General features: G+C 58.1%; 1 protein-coding gene across 4 annotated transcripts in view; it reads right to left on the bottom strand.

The window, feature by feature from the left end:
• ARHGAP26 (Rho GTPase activating protein 26) overlaps positions 1-22,276 on the bottom strand; it is a 99,343-nt gene that overhangs the window by 74,063 nt on the left and 3,004 nt on the right. For all 4 annotated transcript variants that reach the window (XM_088063710.1, XM_005523708.3, XM_014253152.2 and 1 more), the window contains exons 2-9: positions 7,199-7,294; positions 6,249-6,310; positions 5,876-5,947; positions 4,698-4,799; positions 2,764-2,874; positions 2,495-2,599; positions 1,765-1,894; positions 1,395-1,495 (exon numbers count right to left, since the gene is read on the bottom strand). In XM_088063710.1, the coding sequence (XP_087919836.1) occupies positions 1,395-1,495; positions 1,765-1,894; positions 2,495-2,599; positions 2,764-2,874; positions 4,698-4,799; positions 5,876-5,947; positions 6,249-6,310; positions 7,199-7,294 (779 nt within the window). The remainder of the gene's footprint in view (positions 1-1,394; positions 1,496-1,764; positions 1,895-2,494; positions 2,600-2,763; positions 2,875-4,697; positions 4,800-5,875; positions 5,948-6,248; positions 6,311-7,198; positions 7,295-22,276) is intronic.

Raw genomic sequence — 22,276 nt, forward strand, 5'->3', positions numbered from 1 at the left:
AGTGGCCTGTCCCGGTGCCCCCAGCCTGCCCCACTGCTGGCACAAGGCTGCTCCCCCTCTGCCCAGAATTCTGAAAATGTCCCTGCTCCAAAGCCACCAATACCCAGCTCTGGCCACAGCCCAGGGTCACGGGGGGCTGGCACCAGCTGTGAGCCAGGAGTGATGGTCTCCTCATGCAGCAGCCTGGCAGCAGTGCCAGTGCAAGCTCTGTGCTCACCTGTCCATGTGGGCACCACGGCCAGGGCTGCCCCAGCACGGACAGTGTTCCACACCAGGCTGCTGCAGGTCACAGTGTGAGCACAGCCCTGCAGAGGGGCTCCAGCCTGGCCCTGGAGAGGGGCCCTGGCTGCTGGGAGAGCCCTGAAATGGGAAGGGACCAGACAAAACACAGGACAGCCACTGATGATTACAGGGCTGGGATATGTTAATGCTGAGCTATAATGAAGATGCTCCAAGGCAAGAGGAAATTAATTTTAGAAGCTTCCCTGCCCACAGCCGGCTCCCTGTGCCAGCAGGAAGCCGTGTGGGAGCCTGTCCAGCTGCCCCAGGCACTCCCCAGCAAGGGGACTGTGTTTGCAAACCCAGCTGGGAACTCTGAGGAGGGCTCCAGAGGAGCAAAGCCTGCCCTGGATACAGCCCTGGGAGCATTGGGACACAGCATGTGCTGGCTCCCCACAGCCCACATCCACTGCTCCCCCTGCTCCTCACACCTCCTCAGGGCCAACTGGAGCTCCAGGCTCTCCTGTGGCTCTGCCCAAAACAAAACAACTTCATTGGCCGAGTCACAGGATCATCAGAGACTCACAGAATGGTCTGGGTAGAAAGGGCACTCAGATCTCATCTTGTTCCACCCCCTGCCATGGGCAAGGACACTTCCACTCGACCAGGTTGCTCCAAGCCCTGTCCAGCCCGGCCTTGGACAAGTCACAGGCAATGGAGAAGGAGCAAAACAATGAACAGGTTCTCTAGTCCGTGCCTTGGAGCAGGAACGAGGCACTGGGGAGCAGGCACCCCTGGAGCTGGAGCGTGCTGGGTGCATGTGGCTGGCAAAGATCTGCGGGCTCTGGGGGTTTCCTGTCTTTTCTTTCTCAAACCAGGTGCCAAGTTCATTCCCCATGTGGCAGCCACTCAGCCTGGAATGAATGTGACCCACTTCACTGCACTTGTGTCACCTTGCCAAAAAGGTGGCACAGGTTGAGCCCTGGGAGAGGCTGCAGTGCCACATGTTCCCTGGCAGGACCCAGTCCTGCTCCCAGCACTCACCCCTTTTAATCCTGCTCCTTTTATCTCCTGCTCCCAGCACTCACCCCTTTTCCTCCTGCTCCTTTTATCTCCTGCTCCCTGCACTCACCCCTTTTAATCCTGCTCCTTCTCCTCCTGCTCCCTGCACTCACCCCTTTTCCTCCTGATTTCTGGTCGAAGGGCACCATGGTGATGCGCTTGGATTCCCTCTGGTAGGTGCAGTAATGCTTCACCCAGGAAGTGCCAAAGTGACCTGCAGAGCAAGCACAGGGTTCATGCCCAGAACAGTTTCAGTGCCCTCACATTAGGACCTGCTGTGTTTACCCATCATTTCACGTGCCAGACTCCTGTACCTAAAGGACTTTTACAAGGCAGTGGCAGTGATTCTCCCTGGCTGCCACATTCCCACTGAATTCCCCCCTCCCTGGGTCAATCCCTGTCTTGCAGGGATTCTGTACCTGCTGAATCAGCCTTTGTGCCCCTTCCCCAGGCTCCCACCACATCCCCCAGCCCAACACCTACGCTTCTCCTGCACGTAGAGATACCCCTCCATCGTGTAAGGGCTGATGTTTTTGTGTTCGTGGGGATTCTCCTTCATCTTCTTCATCAAAGCTTCAACCTCTGACCTCGTTCCTTCAAAGCGGTTTCTTGTCTGCAAATTAAAACAGGAATGTCTTCTCCAGGGCAGGGAGCAGTGCCTGGCTCTGCAGCACTTGGGGTGGGGCTGGGTCCCTACAGCCCTGTGGGAAATGGGACTGGGGAGCCCAGGGGCAGCCACAGAGCACCCTGTGCTTCCTAAAGCAAAAATATTACAACCATTGGCAAGGCCTTCCAGAACTTTCAGAGGGCTTACAAAAAGAGGGAGAGTGATTTTTGACATGGGCCAATAGTGATAGGACAAGGAAAATGGATTTAAACTAAAAGAAGAGAGATTTAGAATGGGTATTAGGAAAAAATTCTTCCCTTCACAGATTGCCCAGAGAAGCTGGGGCTGCCCCTGGATCCCTGGCAGTGTCCCAGGCCAGGCTGGATGGGGCTTGGAGCAACCTGGGACAGCAGAAGGTGTCCCTGGCCATGGCAGGGGTGGCACTGGATGGGATTTAAGGTCCCTTCCAACCTAAACCAGTCTGGCATTCTTTAATTAAAATACACCAGAAGGTGAGGTGGCTCTGCCAGACGCTGACAGTGATGGGCAGGGGGCACAGGGACACCCTGGACACCCCGGACACAGGGACACCCCAGGCACACTCACATTCTGGATGCTGATTGTCAGCTCTGTCTTGAAGTCGCTGAAGTCCTTTGCAAGCTCGTAGCCGTGGTGGTAGAACGTGAAGAGCCCCTGCAGAAAGGCCAGGAGCTGCATTGGGAAAAAGCAAATGGGGAGGGTCAGTGGAGACCCAGAGGCAGCACTGATGAGGGGAGGGGGCTGCCTGGAGGGCCCTGGGGAGAGGGGCTGTGGGGCAGGCTGGGCCCCCTGCCCTGCCAGGACCCCATCTCACCACACAGCCCCAGCTCACTTACAGGTTCCACAAACTCGAACATCTTCCTCTCCTGCACCTCCTGCACCTTGAAGACGTATTCCAGGGAGACCTCGTAGAAGTGCTGCCGGACCAGGTCCACCTGGCTGTCTGCCTGCAGAGGGGTGGCAGAGGAAACACCAGCTCAGGAAGGAGCAGAGCTGGCTCTGATGGGAACACAAGCACAGCAAACCCAGCTCCAGCCCCCAGTCCCAGCTGGACAGATGGCACAGCAATAAACAAAAATCAGATCCACGTGAGCACGCTCTTCCTTCAGCTGAGGAAAATGGGTGTGGGTCTCACCTCCCCAACAGCTGGGTAGAAAACACACAGCAGAGGTGAGAAAATGGAAATCACCATGAGCTTGACAAGCAAAGGCAACTCTCCCTTTTCTGGGAAGCATTCCCCCTCACCAGGAATGTCACATCCACATTTCACAGCTCCACACTGAATCCCTTTTCTGAGGTAGCCCTTCCCTTGGTGGGGTCTGAGCCACACAAACCACTACAAACACCACACCAATACACTTCCCAAACACCACACCAATACACTTCCCAAACACCACACCAATACACTTCCCAAACACCACACCAATACACTTCCCAGTGCACGGGGAACAGGAGCCAGCACCTGAGCTGGGAGCTGCTCCCAGCGACTGCAGGCTCCTCCCGGCAGCAGCCCGAGGCAGGGTCTGGCTGGGAGATGCCACCAGATGGCACCAGCAGCCAGCGCTGCTCCAGCGCACCTGCACAGCATCAGCATCCTCTCTGCATCCCAACAAACCCCCAGCAGAATCCCAAACAGAATCCCAAACAGAGTCCCAAACAGAATCCTGAATCCTGTGCTGCATCCCGCACAGAATCCTGCACACAATCCCAAATAGAATCCTGCACACAATCCCAAACAGAATCCTGAATTCCTGTGCTGCATCCCTCACAGAATCCCACCCAGGATCCCGAATCCCACACTGCATCCCGCACACATCCCACCCTGATCCCACCTGTATCCCCTGAGGCACCTCCAGGCAGCCCCTCAGGGCTGTGCCCTGGCACAGGCTCACAGCTCTAACAGCTGCCCATGGATCCTCCCTTCCCCAGCCAGAACTCTTCGCTCTCCTGTGCCCCAGAGCATCCCAAACACAAACCCACCCAAGGGCTCAGGCTCATTTAGAACCCACCACTCCCTGGGACACGTGGCTGCTTCCACGTGGGGAGTTATTCCAAACACCAAGGACGAGGCTGGCTTGCAAGCACCTCTGCCCAGATCCCGAGCCCTCCTCAGCCCTGATTTGCAGAAGATGATCCCCTGTGCCAGAGGTATTCAGGTATTTCTGAATTTCATGGTGTACCCGGGTACAGGAGCCCCGTGCCCAGCAGTGCCCCAGTAAGGAGCAGCAGAGCACCAGCATCATGCCCAAAGGCAAGGACACAGATCCTGCAGGACCAACCCAGCTCTGGGAGTTCCAGGCTTGAAAGAAGTGATTGAAAACTCAGCATACTCCTCCAGCAGGAGCACTTGTCACCACAGCTAACCACCTCCTGAATCACTGATGGCTCTTAAAGAGTTTAAGGCACTAAGCCTGATCCCTCCTCCCCTGGAGCACAAAGCAGAGCAGGCTCTTGCAAGAGAAGGAGACCAGACATCCATGATTTGTGCTGGCACATGGGAAGCCTGCAGCAGAACCAGTTCCTTTCTGTTACACTCTTTAATTACAAACCCTCTCTCCTTTTTGATTGCTATCCATTTTGGGATCTCCCTGATTTACTCACCAAGACAGCTCCATATCCTTTCATTACAGGAAAAGGGGAAAACCCAGCACCCACAGCCAGAATGAGGGAAAAAATGAGTTTACAGTCAGGACAATTGTTGTTATAAGCTGTGTGAGGCATTCAAAAAGCTCTCCACAGTCAGACATGGAAACTCAGAGGTTGCTCTCACCTCCTGAAGCTGGGACTCTTTCTTCTTGGAAGACAAATTCAAGTGCTTTTCTAGGACACCACAGTATTTCTCAGTCTCCTTGTCATATTTCTTTTTGGCATCCTGCAAAACAGAACAAAAAGCGTGGCACTGAACACAGCAGCCCCAGAGCAGCTGTGACAGCACCCCTGTGGCACAGGGCAGGATGGCAGCCCCAGGTGGGAGCCAGCATGAGACAGCACCTGGGGGCAGCAGCTGGAAGCAGGTGAGGCTGCTTTTATCTGCCAGCATCAGGCAGCTCCAGGAAAGCAGCTTATGCTGCCAAAAGCCATGGCTTGAGGGAGCCCCTCCTCTATTCCTGGGGCCCAGTGCTTGGTAAAACATCCAGATCCAGGTCCAAACACACAAGAGAGTGGGGAAAGTGCTTTCTAAGCAGAACATCGTCACAATCCCCCAGCCCAGCCCACCACCCCTGGCAACAGCTCCTCAGCCGTGGCACGTGGGACAGTGGCACAGCACCTCTGTTGTGGCAGGAGCATTCAGGACACCAACTCCCCTTTCCTTTGCACCTCTGGTCCCAGCCTGGCCACCCCAACACGCCAGGGCCCAGTCCACGGCAGCAGCTGCTCGTGAGCAGGTCCGTTCTGGAGGATCCTCCGTGTTTGGTTTCCAGCCGCACGAGGCCGGGCTGGCACCGCTGCCGTGCGGCCCCAGGCGCCGCCACGAGCTGCTTGCAGGCAGCAGCAGGTTGTTATAACAACAGGGGAGCCACAGACAGTGGTTTTCATTTCAGAACAAAGGCAGGAAAGCAAGAGGAGGGGGGCCAGGCTGTCTCGCAGCCGCCCTCAGCCACACCGGCGCTTCCCCGTCCTGCCAGAAGCGTCCGAGTTCCCGTGCAGCCCCCAGCGATGCTTTGGGGTGGGGATGCAGCCTGGGGCACTCAGGAAAATGCAAGCCCCTCCAAGAAAAATCCTAATTCTTCCTTGCAGTAAGGAAAGAAGCTGGCTTCAGCTGGCATGCAGTTTTTTGCCCTTGGCACGTTATTTGGCTGTGGGTGAACTCGGAACACCGAGGCACTTCCCAGGAGCTGCATCGCCCCCGTGTCCATCCCACAGCAGCACGCTGCCTCCTCCCACGCCTGAGCCCATCCCGCAGTGTGCCAGCTCCTGGCCAGCTCCGGGGGGCACTGCCTGCCTTACCTTGGCAGCCCCAATCTGCTCCTTGCGGAACTTCTCCAGCGGCGTGATCAGCACCTCGCTGGCGTTCTCGATCTGGGGGCAAAGACAGGCCCAGCTCACCTGCTGCTCCTCAGCTTTTCCATGGAAACCCTTGCACAGCCCCCAGACACCCACAGGCCTCACCCCTCCCACCTCTGCAAACCTGTGAGCCCCCCCAGCGGCAGCACTGCCAGCTCTCCAGCATCAGGACTCCACTCCTGAAGCTTTTCAAGTGTTTCCCCCACCAAACCCACCCTCCCCTCCCTCTGCCCTGCCCTGCAGCTCCAGCCCTGGGGCTGGCAGTCACTGTCACCACGCTGTCCCAGGTGCCACCACCCCTGCTCCGGGGCCGTACCATGCGCATCCGCTCGTCCTCCAGGTTCCGCAGCACCGTGGCGAACTCCTGCAGAGACTTGGCTGGGAGGGACACAGAGTCAGCGTTCAACATCCCATTTTTAAGGAGAGAAACTGCTCAGAGGGGTTCTGTCTGTGTTTTTGGGAGGAGGGGTTGGGGTTTTTATTATCTTTGCTCTCTCCCTAGAAAGGTTCCTGCCGCCTACAGGAGAGCAGCAGAGCATCCCCAGGACCAGGCTGCCTCCTCCAGAGAGCAAGATCCTCAGCTCAAAGCTGCCCTACCCAACAGTCAGTCACCAAGCAGCCCCAGAGCACAGCACTGGCCCCCAGGCATGGCCAGCACACGAGGGGCACGGCACCAGGGAGAGCTGGACGAGGAGCTATTTCTGCTGAGAGACTGGGCACAAATAAACGAGCAAAGTTAAATCAGGGCTAAAGCTTCTTTGCTCTCCTGGCTCCAGATGATGTGCACAATAAGCTCTATAAGTTCAGCTGGGGCAGGAGCAGGGTGAGAGAGGGAAGAGGCTGCAGGCACTGCCCTGTGCCAGGAGAAGCTGCGTGGCAGAGCCAGGCTCAGCCCAGGGAGCGAGGCCAGGCTGGGCACTGGTGATTCCCTCAAGCACGGGCTCCTGTGCTCCAGCAGCGAGGCTGCTGCTCCTCTGCTTCGGAGCACACCCCCTAGCAGTGTACCCAGCCACAACCACCCCCAGATCCTCCTCTCCACCGCACAACACCCAGCTAACTGAGATGGTTTCAGATACGGGCAATCTTCTCCCTTTCCTGTCTGGCAGGGACAGATTTAGGCCAAGAAGCAACAGCTGATTCCCTGGGGAAGGCTTTGCTGCTGTTGAACAGGAGGAATATGCTGTTCCCAGACCAATTCCTTGGTGTCCCCGTGGGTGTTTCCCTGCTGTGCCCTGCTCAGGTGGCTCCAGGAGCAGCAGGACTCACCGATGCAGATCTCATCATCCGTCTCAGCGTCGCCGATGCAGCGGAATTTAAACTCGTTGAGGGAATCCGCGAACTTGCGCTTGGCGGCCGACAGGTCTGTGAGAGCAGGAGCAGGGAAAACGGGGATGTTACAAATGGGAAAGTCCCCAAACAGCAGGATGCAGGCAGACACGTGATCCCATCGGGAAATACCCACAGAGGGACCCGTCCGAGGGAACCCTGGCACCAGGGAAGCCCCAGAGCGCTGCCCTTCTGCAGCCACCCCAGGGACACAGCCCTGTCAGCACCCCCAAAATACCCCACAGGAGATGAAACCCCACAACACCAAAAGAGGCACCCCAGAGCTCAGAGCTAGAGCCACGGGGCAGCAGCAATGGTGACAAGACAGTGACACTGCCCCCCAAGAGGTGGCAGCTCTGCCATGCTCCTGTCGCACTGAGGGAGGACGGCAGCACAGAGCTTTATTGCTGCCCAAGCTGCAGATTCTCTCCGAGATCTGGATCCTATTAAGTTCTTACTGGCAGTGACCTGAGTGGACGCAGGATTTCCAGAGGAGCCCTGTTAACCTGGCACACACAGCCTGTCCCGGGCACCACGGGGCCACCGTGTCCCTGCCAGCACTGCCGGTGGCAGCGAGACACAGCGTTCACTTCCCCGTGCATTTCTTCACTCAAAACCCAAAATTCCATGGGTTTTCCCCCTTTCCCAGCATCGGTGGAAAACGCGTGTGCACACAAAGGCCATTTCCTCCTCTCAGACACCAACAGCCAAGAGATAACCACAGCAGAGTCCAAGTGGTTTGCTTTCCCCACGGGATAAGGGAGCTGGCAACTTTCTCCAAGCATTAAAGCTGTTTTCCCAGTATCGCTGCTGACAGCCCTGGGGTTAATCCTGCCCAGTTCAGTCCCGGCTGCCTTCACACGAGTGCTTCCTAAGGCAGCAGGAAATCAGCCAGCCAAGGCAGGCAGGGACAGGGAAATCCCCGGGAACTTTCCCAGTGGAAAAGTACAGAGGGGGCTTCTTCAAGGAAAAGGTTCACACGTAACAGGATTTGCACTTTGCTCCCTGGAGGATGGAACGAGCACGGCTTTTACACCCTTCCTGTGCCAGGAGCCCCCACTGGCACCCACAGAAGCAAGACACACGCGTTTTTGGGGGAAACTTCCAGGTGTTCCTGGGCAGGGTTGAGAAGGGGGACTCGGGAGGGTGGGAGGGTTTGTTCCAGCTCAGCTCAGGGCTGACCAAAGGGCACTGGGACTCGTGCAGCTCTCCCTGCTCCCTTCCACGTGCCCGTGCTGGTGTCAGCAGCAGAGCAGCCTCCCTCCCTCCCCAGAGACTGCTGGGGCAGCACAGGGCTCGGGGACTCTCAGCCAGCCCCTCCTGCCTGCCCTGGAATAACCACCAAGATGATGTTAATGATTTGAGGAGCCATTTCCTCCCCCCCAACCCCTTGCTGGCCCCCAAACCCCGAGCCCCTGGCCACATTCCACGTGCCAAGCAGGCCTGATGTGACAGCCCTCGTGCCCACCCCAGGCTGGGCAGGACCCCAGAGCTGGAGGCTGCTGCAGCACAGGGATGAACACCTGGGGGATGAGCTGAGCCGCTCCTCCACCTGAGAGTGAGGAGCAGCTCTGGGACCAGGCATGAGGCAAGGCAAAGCCAAAGAAGCCTTTGGAGCCAGCAGACCTGACAGCAGTGGCCCACGGTGCTTATAAATAGGCAAGGGAGAGGCAGGAGGAGAGGGAGATAACTCCTGGAGTGACAGCGATAAAGGATAAAATTAGCAGCGGGTTCGGCCAAAGGAGAGAGGGGCAGCCGTGCCCACCCTGTGGGGCCTCACATCCTCCCTGGGCTGCTGTCAGGCCCTCCCATGCCCCAACATCCCCTCTTCATAAAAGCCGGAGCCCCTCACCTACATTTTGGGACAACAGCCCTGCAGTGGAAGCAGGAAGGCACAGGGAGAACAGGGCAGCCCCTCAATGAGCCTCGGATCCTGAGGGTTCTTCTTTCCCGGGGCTGTGAACAAGCAAACCCAAAATCCTGCAAAGGCTCAACAGAATCTGCTGCTTCCTCTCATGCACGAGCAAAACCACCCTGACACTGCACATGAGTCACACCAGGGCTGCACTGAGGGCTGGCAAGTTTTCCTTCCAAGTGCTCTGCTGGCTTGATCAGTCAACCACAGCTGCAGGGAAAAACAGCACAAAAAGCCTGAAAAATCCTTCTGCCTGAGCAACACAACCAGACCAGGTTGCAGTTATCATCATCATCATCATCATCATCATCATCATCATCATCATCATCATCATCACCTCCCATGGCTCCCTTTTCCCACCTGGGCTGGGGAGGATGGGACAATCCCTTTGGGAAAACTGCCACACACAAATCCACCTGCACAGCTACAGCAACCAAGGACCTAAATAAAATGTCCTTTTAAAAGAGATGCACCCTGGCCATGCACCTCAGGAGCAGCAGGAAGGGGGACAGCTCCCAGCAGGTCAGAGGGCAGCAGCTTTTCCTGGAAGCAGCCTCGGATAACCCCTTTGCCTGTCCCTGCTCCCTCACAGCCAGCCCAGGGGTCACCCTGCTCTCCTCCTCCTCTCCAGCCAGGGAGCAGCCTGAATTCCACCCCAGGCACACACCTCCAGCTCCAGGGCTCCCTCCAAACCTGCCTGAAGGGACCTTCTCCAGCCCCCAGGAATCCTGCAAGGGACCAGCAGCACCTCGTGCTCCCCACGTCCCCCTCCTCCTCCTCAGCTATTGAGTTTGGTCTTTCTGGGAAGTGGCTGCTGTTACTGCAAGGAGACTGAAGTGGTTGCTTTTTAAATAAAAAGCCTCTTCCAAAGGAATTTGGAATGACTGAAAAAGGCCATTTGTAGAAGGAAGTGTCCTGATTTCCCAACCCTCCTCCCTGAGTGCAGCACCCCAGGGGTGACCCCATCCCATCCCACCCTGGGGGTGACCCCATCCCAGCCAGGCCTGCAGTCAGCACCCCAGAAACAACGGGCAGGACACCGAGGGGAGCCCCAACACATCAAAATGAGATGGAGGCAGGCAAATGTCCCCCCCTGCCTGGTCCTGCTGCCTGATCCCGAGCTGGAAAGATCAGGTCAGCCAGGGAAAAGTGCAGCTGCTGGCCCAGAGCTGGGGGCTCTCCCCAGAGCTGACTCTGCAGCCAGTTTGCCACATGAGCTGGAAAGAGCAAAGAGCTCTGGCTCAGCCGGACCTGGGACAGAGGCAGGAGCAGCAGGATGGGGAGTTCAGGTTAAAGACAAGGCTGCTGCTGAGTCTGGCCATGAAGGGTTAATGCTGCTGCAGAAGGGGCAGAGGATGCTGCTGCAAGGCAAGCTCCGGGCTCCGCTCACACCGAGCGGGATTTCTACACTTCCTGCAAAGAAAACTGCTTAACAGCCTATATTTAATGTTCAAGTGGACAACAGGAACTGACACTCCTGCCCCTTCCTTCCCCACAGCACAGAACACACGAGCAGCAGGCTCAGGCTGTCCCCTGCAGGCCCCGGGACAGGGACAGGAGGGCAATGCCCGTCCCCACCAGCAGCCCCCTGCCCCAAGCAGGGCACATCTGGGGGTCAGCGGTGCACAGCTGGCTGCAGGGAACAGGACACAGCACCTGCACAGCCCCACAGCCAGCACGGAGCAGGCACAGGGGCCAGCCAGGATGGGTAATCCAGGGAGCAGCCGCTCTAATCGGCGGCCAAACCAGGATTACAGCCTGCCAAGGGTGCTTAGAAAGCAGCAATATGGTGTCTGTCCCCACAGCGAGCACAGCACCCATCCCCGGGGTCACACAACGCTCCTGCAGCTCAGGGATACCCAGGGAAGGGCTTTGGGACAGGTCAGAGCTGGGAATGGCCCCTGGCTGTGAGCACTCTGCATGGGACACTCATCCAAGCTGGTCCCCAGCTCGTGCAGGAATGCAGTGACAAGGAGCTCCTGGCTGAACACAGCGCTCGCAGCTGCCAGAATGGAGCTTTACCCGCCCAGCCCCAGCCCTCGCAGCGCTGGGGTCAGCACCAAGCGTCAGGGCAGCATCATCAAACGCTTCATTTGCTCCAGAAGGTTTAAATCCCCTCTCTGCGCTCCCCAGCAAGGTCAACAAAGCCCCGCTCCCACGAGACAACGCGCTGCTCTGGGCCTGATCCCAGAGTCGCTTCCATGCAGAATTAGCACTGATTTGTTTATTAAACAACTTCTCCACCAGGTGGTTGGAGTTAATCAGTGGTTTAGGATGGGACGGCAGCTGCTGGCAGGTTCCCCCTCTGAATCATCCTGAGCAAATCTATAAAACCAGATGGGCAGAGCCCGCCCCACCTCCAGCACAGCTTCTGCCCTCACGTTCCACACAGAAGCCGTGGAGAGGCTGCCACGGCTTGGCACACGCCAGAGATGGAGGTGAGAGGGTGCCAAAGACCCCAAGGTGACCCCAAGGACCAGGGCCAAGGGCACAGACCCTGCAGTCACCCCAGAGCAGGACCCCCAAGGCAGGGAGAGCATCGCTGCCGCAGCCCCACAGCTCCCCAGACCCCATTTGGGTGCCTGCTCCGCACACACAGCCTCCAGCTGAGCCTTGTCTCAGCAGCACACCCAGGGAGGCCAAACCCCACCAAGCAAGTTCACAAACACACATTCCTACAAACCACGCTCCAGAACCGCTCAGGTGCGCTAAAGCACAAAATAACCTGAAGCTCTGCCCAAGACGCCCCAAGAGGTGCAGGAGGTGCCAGAGCCCCGGCTCAGCCTGGCCCTGCAGCCAGGAGAGCGCTGGGCACTGCTGCCAGCCCAGGCATCCCCGTCTGCCCGGATTCCACACTCAGCGTGGCTCCGTACGGCAGCGTTTGCCCGAGCACAGAGGACCCTTTGTGGGCTGAATGGCACCATTGACCAGGCTCACACAGCAGATCAGATCTGAGCACCACGCTGAGGACACAAATTATTGCCACGGTATTTGAAGAGATAAAGGTTCTGCACCTCCTGGAAAACAAAGTCGTCCCTTGGAAGGTCTGCCTGGCTGCACAGCTAAAATTATCCCCACCAGCCCAGCACCCCGGCCACGTCATCGTGCCACCCCCAAATCAATAATGCTTGCAGTTATCTTGGGAGTTTTGCCAGGCCAGGATGTTTTTGCAAAGCTTCCCAAGATTCCTGATGGAAGGTACTGGAGATCCAAGGGAAGCGGAGCCAGAAGGACCATCAGGGCCCAAGCTGCCGGTCCAGCACGTCCAGGGTGACACCCTGCAGCAAGGCCGGGGCTGCAGCAGCACCGAGGCAAGAAGCCACTTCCTTCAAGCCCCACTGCTCCAGCTGTTCTCCTGTTCTCTCCTGGTTTGAGGAAGCTGACGGTCAATTGGAACCCTTGCCCTTCTGCCCCACTTCTCAACCCTGAATCAGCCCTGGGCTTCCTCAGGCTCTGGAGCCCCGAGCCCAGTGCTGAGCCTGTTTTGCCACAGAGGCAAAGCCTCTCTCCATCCTTCCTGTTCAGCTTTTCTTAGTGCTCGCCCATCAAGTGATATTGCAACAAAGCCACGTTGGTGAGTCAGATCTCACAGTGAGACACTGCAGAAGCCCAGCTCATGCAAACAGCTCTGCCTTTCTCCCTCGGAGTGTCACCAGGGCTGTGACACTGGCAGGGGAGAAACTGGTGCAGGCAGCAGCCATGGGTAAAGATGGAGCTGATGAAGTGTCCCTGACACGGTTAATGAAGTATCCCTCACCAAGATCCCACCTGGAGGGACTTCAGCACTGGGCACGTGAAGCATCAAGCAACGACCTCTCCATCCCACCTGTCCCACATGGAAACCCTGGCTGACGCTCTCCACTTGCCCTAACAGGACTTTTCACTCCCAAGTGAGGTGCTCAGCCTGTCCCTGTCCCAGCTCTGCATTGATCAGGTCATTTTAAGGAGCTGCAGCAGCTCCTGACTCAGGGACCTGGACAGAGGTGATGATGGTGGGTGGGGACGAAGGGCAGCGATGGCAGGGGAGCAAGCAGGAGCTGCCTGTAGCCAGGACATGCAGGAAACAAAACCCAGGAATGATGTAAACGACCCCCGGAAAGGCTTCCCATTCCTGGAGAGCCTGAGGAGACAGATGTCTGCAGCTGCAGGGAGGCACAGCCTGACAGGAGTCCTCACTCCCAGCGAGAAGCAGCGGGGCTCAGAGAAGCACGGGCCTGCCAGAGCCCTCCCGGCAGCGCTGGCAACCACTGGGTACCCCCAGGATGGCCCTGGAGGAGAAGGGGCCGCAAGGCAGGTACCAGGCAGCTTCCAGGCTGGAGGTCAGCGTGCAGAGAGCCAGCAGATCGGATCAGCAGAACCCCCCAGCACCGAGCAGAGCCTTTGGTGACCCCTGCCCAGGGGGTTTCCTGGTGCTCTGCACGAACATGGCAACGTCCCAGCCCTGCCACAGCCCCCAGAGCATCACTGTCCGCAGCTCGTGGAGGGGCACAGCCCATCTGGCCCCCAGCACGGGGCAGCATCCCCCGGATGCCATCCCCGCTCTCCTGCGCTGCACACGGGAGCGTTCCGTGAGCTTAGAGGCAAAACAAAATAAATTTCACCACTTCCCCACCCAGCTCCCATGTCTGGCACTTTTCCCTGTGCTTATTTTTGTTCACATCCTGGTGTTGTTTTATGGCAGAACCCCCCGGCCTGTCCCAACCTGCAGCCACAGAGTTCACGGGGCAGGGAGCCAGGCGTCGGAGCGACAGCAGCTCAGGTGGGAGCAGGCAAGGTCTTCAAATAAAATCAAATGTAAATATTCACCACTCCAACACCGAGGAGGGATGCATCCAAACAGCGAACACGGGCTTAAGTGCCTGGAAAACATCAGGGACATGGTAATGAAATGGAAAATTACCACCCCGGCTGGCATTTCCACGGGCAGCCGACTGCACAAGCGAACAATGTGAGGCAGCAGCAGTGAAAATCCCTGTGTCCCAGGCAGGGCAGGGATTTGGGCACAGTGCTGGCTCAGAGAGAGAGGTGTCAGACCTGCTGAGCACGGCTGTCCCACTGCACTGAGTGCCTGACCTTCCACCCCCGGTCCCTGACCGCAATTCCCAAAACAAGGATTTTGAATTTGGCATTTCCCCTCCACCTGCACGCTGCCCACTGCCACTGCTCCAGGCAGGTCGTGGAAATGCCTCCAGCCTTACACCTGTGAGTGAAGTGCCTCCGAGGGCAGGATGGAAATGCTGTGTTTTACTCACAGCTCCCTCACTGAGAGTGCAGATCAGTCCATATTAGCATTACACTGCTCCAAAAATTGTATCTTCTCCTCCAAGCCTTCTCCTCAGAGTGTCAGGGGATGTTCAGGGTGGGCATCAGGAGAAACTTCTTCCTGGAAAGAATGGTCAGGCATTGGAAGGGGCTGCCCAGGGAGGTGTTGGAGCCTCCATGCCTGGAGGTGTCCAAGGAAGGACTGGATGTGGCACTCAGTGCTCTGGGCTGGTTGACAAGAAGGTGACAGGTCACAGGATGGGCTGGATAATCTTGGAGGTCATTGTGCAATTCTGTGATTCCTCTCCAAACCCTGGCACGACCCACAGGAAGGCTGCAGATGACTTTACCCTTGTTACCACAATATTTCATTGACTGGAGCCTGGAATCACATTTCATTAGGACAGAACGCCCTGCCCGAGACAGCTAATCGATTTAGAGGACACTAATCCAGAAGAAATTTGCTCCTGACCCAGGCAATGCCCATTAGTGGAGCAGAAGGGGGTCTGGCAGGGAGGGGGGGCTGTGGCAGAGCCCCTGCCAGGGGAGCAGATTGCCTCAGGCACCGGCCCCGCTTCTGGATTAGCTTGTTATTAATTCTAATTAACTAATAGGTGGGCCACAGGGGGGCTGCTTGATTTCTCAAGGGGCAGCACTGGGGTCCCCAGGGGAAGATGGGCCCAGAGACCCCCATGCCCCAGCTGGGGAGGGGACCCACACCATGTCCCTGCGAGCAGGACAGGACAGGAGGCACGGGACAGAGCCTCCCCTGTGTCCCCTCTCTTGTCCCCATCCCAGCAGCTCTCACCCACAGCCGGGGCAGGGAAGTGGGGTCAGCTCCCAGCCCCTCCAGAAGCGGCTCTGCACACCCTGCTTCCTCCTCCTCCCAAGGAGGCTGCGGAAATCCTTTTGTCGCCGGTGCTCCTCCACCTCGGCTGCAAGAACAGGAAAAATCCCACTGTGCTTGCAGGAACATCAGTGGCAAGTGAGTCAATTTTTCCTGCTTTGGCAGGAAAAGAGAAATATAAATTAAAGTCTCCAGTGGAGCACAGGGAGACACGCAGGGTGAGAACAGGGATGCACAGCCCAGGGCGCAGCACAGAACCATGGAACAGTTTAGGTGGGGAAATCCCTCTAAGATTCCCATGTCCTGCGGTTCCCAAAGCCAACACTGACCATTGTCCTCATCTGTAAAACCCCTCCAGGGATGGTGACTCCACCACTGCCCCGGGTAGCCTGTGCCCATACCTGACCTCCCTTTCCAGGAAGAAATCACTGTCTTTAACCTGGGCTTTCTCCCAGAATTCGTGGGAGAGACACCCAACGCTCTGCTCTGCCGTGGTTGGGCTTTTTTTGTAAAACATTGCTTAGCAACCAGCGCTCAGTGAGGGCATCGCCCTGGACAGACGCTGCTTCAGCGAGAAAAAGAATAAAAAAACAGCAAAGGGCCGCCGTGGCAAAGGAAAAGGCACACACCAGCTCTTTTTACAGGTCACTGGGCCCAGAGAACCCTTCCCACTTCCCTCACTGTGGATCATGGAATCCCAGACCGCTTTGGGTTGGAAGGGACCGTAAAGCCCATCTGGTTCCACCCCGTGCCATGGGCAGGGACACGTTCCGCTGGCCCAGGCTGCTCCAGCCCTGCCCGAGGGTGCAAAACACAGGAGGGAGCGGTGAGGAGGCAGCAGCCACCCTCGGCTGGGGCTCCGCTGGCACCGGCGGCACCGGCCCCCGCTCCACGTGCCAGAGCCAGATGGTTCGGGGGCTGCTGTGCTTCCCACGGCTCCAGCTGGAAACCTGCTGGGCAGCACAGAACACACAGCCCATCTCCTCATGGTCCCAGGGCACACACAGCATCTCCTCATGGTCCCAGGGCACACACAGCATCTCCTCATGGTCCCAGGGCACACACAGCCCATCTCCTCATGGTCCCAGGGCACACACAGCATCTCCTCATGGTCCCAGGGCACACACAGCATCTCCTCATGGTCCCAGGGCACACACAGCCCATCTCCTCATGGTCCCAGGGCACACACAGCATCTCCTCATGGTCCCAGGGCACACACAGCATCTCCTCATGGTCCCAGGGCACACACAGCATCTCCTCATGGTCCATGGGCACACAGCCCATCTCCTCATGGTCCCAGGGCACACACATCCCATCTCCTCATGGTCCCAGGGCACACACAGCATCTCCTCATGGTCCCAGGGCACACACAGCATCTCCTCATGGTCCCAGGGCACACACAGCATCTCCTCATGGTCCCAGGGCACACACAGCATCTCCTCATGGTCCCGTGGCACACACAGCATCCCTTCATGGTCCCAGGGCACACACATCCTCTCCCCTCGTGGTCCCAGGGCACACACAGCATCCCTTCATGGTCCCATGGCACACACAGCATCTCCTCATGGTCCCAGGGCACACACAGCATCTCCTCATGGTCCATGGGCACACACAGCATCTCCTCATGGTCCCAGGGCACACACAGCATCTCCTCATGGTCCCAGGGCACACACAGCATCTCCTCATGGTCCCAGGGCACACACATCCTCTCCCCTCATGGTCCCAGGGCACACACAGCATCTCCTCATGGTCCCAGGGCACACACAGCCCATCTCCTCATGGTCCCATGGCACACACAGCATCTCCTCATGGTCCCAGGGCACACACAGCCCATCTCCTCATGGTCCATGGGCACACACATCCTCTCCCCTCATGGTCCCAGGGCACACACATCCCCAGCGCTGCCACAAGCCCAGCGAAGGCACAGGAGCGAATTCCCAGCTCCTCCACACCACACTTGAGACCGTCCTTGCCATCAACAGCTGGGGTGATCCCTAAAGATCCCTAAAGATCCCTAAAGATCCTCCTTGTCAGGAGCCCACGGGCGCAGGGCCACCAGCGCAGGCACGGAGCAGTGGGAGCGGGGAAAGCAGGGAAAGCAGGGATAGCATCCTTTCCATGGGTGACAGCCGCCGGCGTGCCCGGGGGAGGAGGAGGGGGATGATTCACAGCACAGTGAACAAGCTGTGCAGGTTTCCATACGAGCTCCCCCTCGCTCTGCCTCCCCTCCCTCCCACCCACCACGGTCACGCTACAGCGACTCATCGCAGCGCTCCTGGAAAGCGAGGCATGAGCTAACCCCAGCCATGGGTGCCTGCCACAGCCTGTGCCCTGCTGGCCCCCACTGTCCCCAGCCTGTCCCCACTGTCCCCCAGCCTGTGCCCTGCTGTCCCCCACTGTCCCCCACTGTCCCCAGCCTGTCCCCACTTCCCCCCAGCCTGTCTCCCAGCCTGTCCCCACTGTCCCCCAGCTGTCCCCCACTGTCCCCAGCCTGTCCCCTGCTGTCCCCCAGCCTGTCCCCCAGCCTGTCCCCACTGTCCCCCAGCCCATCCCACTCCCGGATGCTGCAGAGGGGTCCCAGAATGCCCCACACCAGCCCCCCAGGGTGAGCAGGGTTCGCTTGGCCACACTGGCAGTGCTGCTGCCCCTGGGGCACAGTGGTGGCACTGAAGCCCCCCTGTGATGGTGCAGCGATGCCAGAGCAGCCCTGCCCCGGTTTGTGCAGCGGTGCTGCCCTGGCACCACCATCTCAGGGTGCAAACAAAGGGGCTGGGGTCCCCCTCTGCCTGCTGGGGAGGGGTCTGGCAGACAGCAAGGGCAGAACTGACTTTGCCCCACGCCATCCCTGCTACTGAATCAGCCAGAGAAGCGCCTCGTGTGCCAACCTGCAGAGAGCACAGGGACACGGGCACAGCCACTGCCTCCCACCCTCCCCGCAGCAACCATGGGAACGGCATTTCCTCACGGATTCCCAACGTCACTGACAGCTGCTACCAGCAAAGCAAAGGAAAAAAGCAAACCTAAAGAGCCCCCTGCTCATGTCCAGGGCACACAGGTGATGCCACACACCTCTCGGCCTGGCAGCACAAACAAACGGAGACAGATAATTCCAGCTGTGCCAGCACATCTGCAGCCTTGGGAAAACAGCCTCCTGACCCAAATCAGGCAAATCTGCTCCACGCTGGAAGCATGAGCAGGACACAGCCTGTAGGTGACTCCCAGTGCTGGAGGAACACAGGGACATCCAACCTGGCCCTTCCCAGGTCCAGCCCCTGCTCAGTCGCTCCCTGCACACACCTGTATCCTCTCAGTCTCCACCAGCTCCAGCCCCTGCCTCTCAGAGCTGCTCTTTATCCCAAAACCCAGCTCGGGACACGTGCTCAGCACAGACCCTGCGGCTTCTCCGGGCTCTGTCCCCACCCCAGCGCATCGGGACATGTGCCCAGAGGTGCTCCGTGGCACGTTCCCAATTACAGAGATCTCCCAGGCCTGTTAATGAGCCTCCTGTCAGCACAATGTAAAAGATGTAATCATGAGCTCTCCTGCACATCAAACCCTGCTGCTCACGAGGTTCCCAGGCCAGCCCCATGTCCCACAGCACCCACTCAGTGCCTGCTGCAGGAGCCCAGGAGCCCTGGCTCCCAGTCCCCAAACCTGGCAGCACTGTGGGGTGGTGGCTCTCCCCTGGGAGATGGGTGAATGTTCCCTGGGGATGTTTTGGGGATCCTCCCGCAGGGATCACAACCCCTGCAGCATCCCCACAGGGGGAGTCTCCCTCTGACACCCAGGCAGAGCCAACTGGGACAAGTGTGCAGCCCTCTGGAGCCACAACAATCCCTGCAGGGCTCCCAGTGCACACCCACCACTGCAAAGAGCATCTCCCAAGCAGGAATATGTTCCTGCTGCTAATTTCCACTGGGGAGGAAGAGGAGGATCAACTTGTGCTAAAATTGGAGCACAGTATTATCACCTGTCCTACCCCTCATTTGAATAAAATCCCAGACAAGTTATTAAAGATGTGGCTACACAAGTCATGCAAAGGAGGAGAAGTCCTTGGTGCCTCTGGCTCTGCTGGTGCAGGACTGGCTGAGCCACAACCATGTCCCTCCTCCCCAGCTCAAAGTACTCCCTACACCAAATGCTTCTTCCAGGAATGAAGAGGGGAAAAACGAACCCTGGACACAGGAGAGCCACGTTACACCTTGGCTGGCTGAACAAAGCAGGAAAAAAATCAAAGTAAATCATTTTACCAGCCAAACCCCAACCCACGTGCTTTCCCTGTGGTTTGTGAGGCAGAGGGAGAGCCGGGGGAGGGAGGGACCCCCTGCCCCTCCGAGCATGGAACGAGCTCCTTGGGTAACGCACGGATGCTCCAGGAAATCCTCCCCAGCCACAAGGCAGCAATTCCTGGCGTGGGAAGACCCAGGCCAGGCTGTGCAGCTGCAGGTGCCTCACCTTGGCTGCCCAAGCACCATTCCTCACAGCACAGCCCGAGCAGAAGCGAGTGCCAGCGGTCACAGCGACCCAGCCAGGTGGTTTCTGTTGGTTTTGCACCCTCCAGGAAGCACAAGTCACCTTTTCCTGCAAACAGGAGCCTGCAAAGTCCAGCACTGTCCTGGGCAGGAGCACAGCTCTGAGCACTCAGGTTGGCACCTGTACAAACAGGGGCTGTTCCTGGAGAGGCCAGAGCTAAACCTCTGAACCTTGATCCCTCCGCTGCTCTGTGCAAAGGTGGGCTGTGACTGCTTTCTTCAGGGACCAGAGGAGCAAAAAGGATGGAAATAACCTCAGATGGGTTTTGGATTCCTTCTCCCCAGCACCAAACACCTGCGGCACAAGGACCTGCCGCCCCAGATGGCACCAGGTGACAAAGCAGCCCCAGACTGGGATCATGCTCCAGCACAGCCTAGAGCTTTCTCCCTGCAGAGGAACACGAGGGCACTTTGAGTGCACAGCACCCTGCTATCCACTCTCTGCCCACCCGAGTCAGGACCCAGGGGACCGAGCGAGCCGAACCAGGACCAGCATGGTGGGGAGCAGCGTGGGAAAGACAAAGTGGGCAGTCAGCAGCATCGGTCCTTCACGTTTCCTTATCACCTGCCTAAGCCTTGTTTGTGTGAAAAGGGAGTTAAGTAAACACTGGGTAAAAGTTTCACTTTCGCTTCCAGTCTGTTGCAGACCCTGTGCCAGCTCCATCCGGGAGCGGCACTGCCACCCCAGAGCCATGGGCACAGCCTCACCGAGATCCTGCAGAGATGTGCAACACAACCCAAGTGCAAGCACAGCCCAGAGTCTGGAGCACCAACAGCACCACCAGCAGCTACCCCACCACCCCACTTCCCGTTTTATCAGCCCTGGAGCAGGAGGTGTCCCAGGAAATACCCAGAGCTGCAGCAAAAGCCCTGCTGGCATCACCCATGGTGGCAGCACAGCCCCCACAGCCTGGTGTGGGGCAGGGACACAGGGGGCAGCTCATTAAAATCACACCCTGCAGGCACAGACAGAAGGGAGACCACAGCTCTGACAGCACAAGGCACCAGCTGAGAACCTCAGCTGGGAGCAGGGACAGGTCCCAGCTGCTCACCACAGCCAGCATGGGACACGCTGTGGGGGCAGAGCTGCCATGGCACCTGTGGGACAGTGCCACAGCACCTGTGGGACAGTGCCACAGCACCCGCCCCTGCAGGCCAGCGGGGCCACAGGAGTCCTCAGGCACTGACGGATCCAGGTCCAGCATCACCCCTTCGGTCCCATAAACCCTGTGGTGGCCTGGCCAAAAAGGCAGCTAAAGGAAAAGTGACCCAAAACACCAAACCAGCCCAGCTGTGCCTTTTGGGACATGGGCACCTCTGCCTTTCCCGTGGGAGCCTGGGGCATGGCACAGTCCCACTGAGGCCCAGCCCGTGTGCACTCGTGGGGAGGGGGCTCACAGAGCTGCCCCAGCCCAGCCCCAGCACACAAATTGCAGTTTGTGCTGAGCATGGCAGCAGCCGGGCGTGGACGGGTTTGGTGGCTTCAAATTAGTGCCTGGGAGCTGGAAGAAGGAAAACAAACCAGCAGAAACGTGGCAGGGCACCGGGCTGCACCCGGTGCCTGGAGGGGACAACAGCCCCATCGGCACCGGGACAGCCTGGCAGCACTGGGAGAAGGGCACAGGGAGGAGGAGGAGGGGGAGGAGGAAGAGGAGGAGGAGGGTGCCAGGCTCAGCCCTGTGCTACAGCACCAGGGAGGCGACGGCTGGCAGCCCCTGCACCCCCACATCCTCTATCCTTACATGTGCTGCTTATTCCCCAAAGCAAGCTGCGGGCATCTCCCCATCACCAGCCGGGCACCCGGGCTCCAGCTCCCCCTCCGTGCAAGCACAGGGGCTGGACGGAGGTGATGGCAGCACAGGGATGAGCCACTGGCTCCCTGCCTGCCCCTCACACAGGCACAGGGACGTGCAAAGGGATAAAATCCTTCAGCACCCCTGGTCCTGATGGTCGCCACAGCTCCTGCGCTGGAGAACAAGTTTCACGGCATCCGGCCTTCGAGTTCATTATTTATGTCACACTTGAAGTCTCTGCATCTGCAAAACTTTCTGAATAATTTATGGATGGTGGATCAGGGAGGAAGAGGGACACGTTTTGCTGAAAACCAGGTCACTGAATACCAGCCAAGCAGCAAAGGGAGACAATGGAAACAGGCACAGAAACTCACTGGGGGAAAAAAGATCCAACAGCATTTATGTACAGACAGACACACACACACACACACACACACACACTCCAGAGATGTCCTTGGCATCTGAGGATATTTAGCAAAACCAGCCCTTCAGCAAATGAGGATCGTTTTCAACCTTCTGAATTTATTCCTTCTTCAAAGGGAAAGAGGAAGCGCTGTGAATCATTCCTATTTCTCTCTGTACCTACACTGAGAGCAAAAGCAGGGCAGAGCAGCCCTTTCACCAAACCCTGGCAGAGACTTTGTTACGTGTCCTTACTCCGGTCTCACC

This window comes from Pseudopodoces humilis, chromosome 17, assembly GCF_049639895.1.
Source record: "Pseudopodoces humilis isolate 2021_Gansu_Grassland_sample_001 chromosome 17, ASM4963989v1, whole genome shotgun sequence".
NCBI classification, from domain to species: domain Eukaryota; kingdom Metazoa; phylum Chordata; class Aves; order Passeriformes; family Paridae; genus Pseudopodoces; species Pseudopodoces humilis.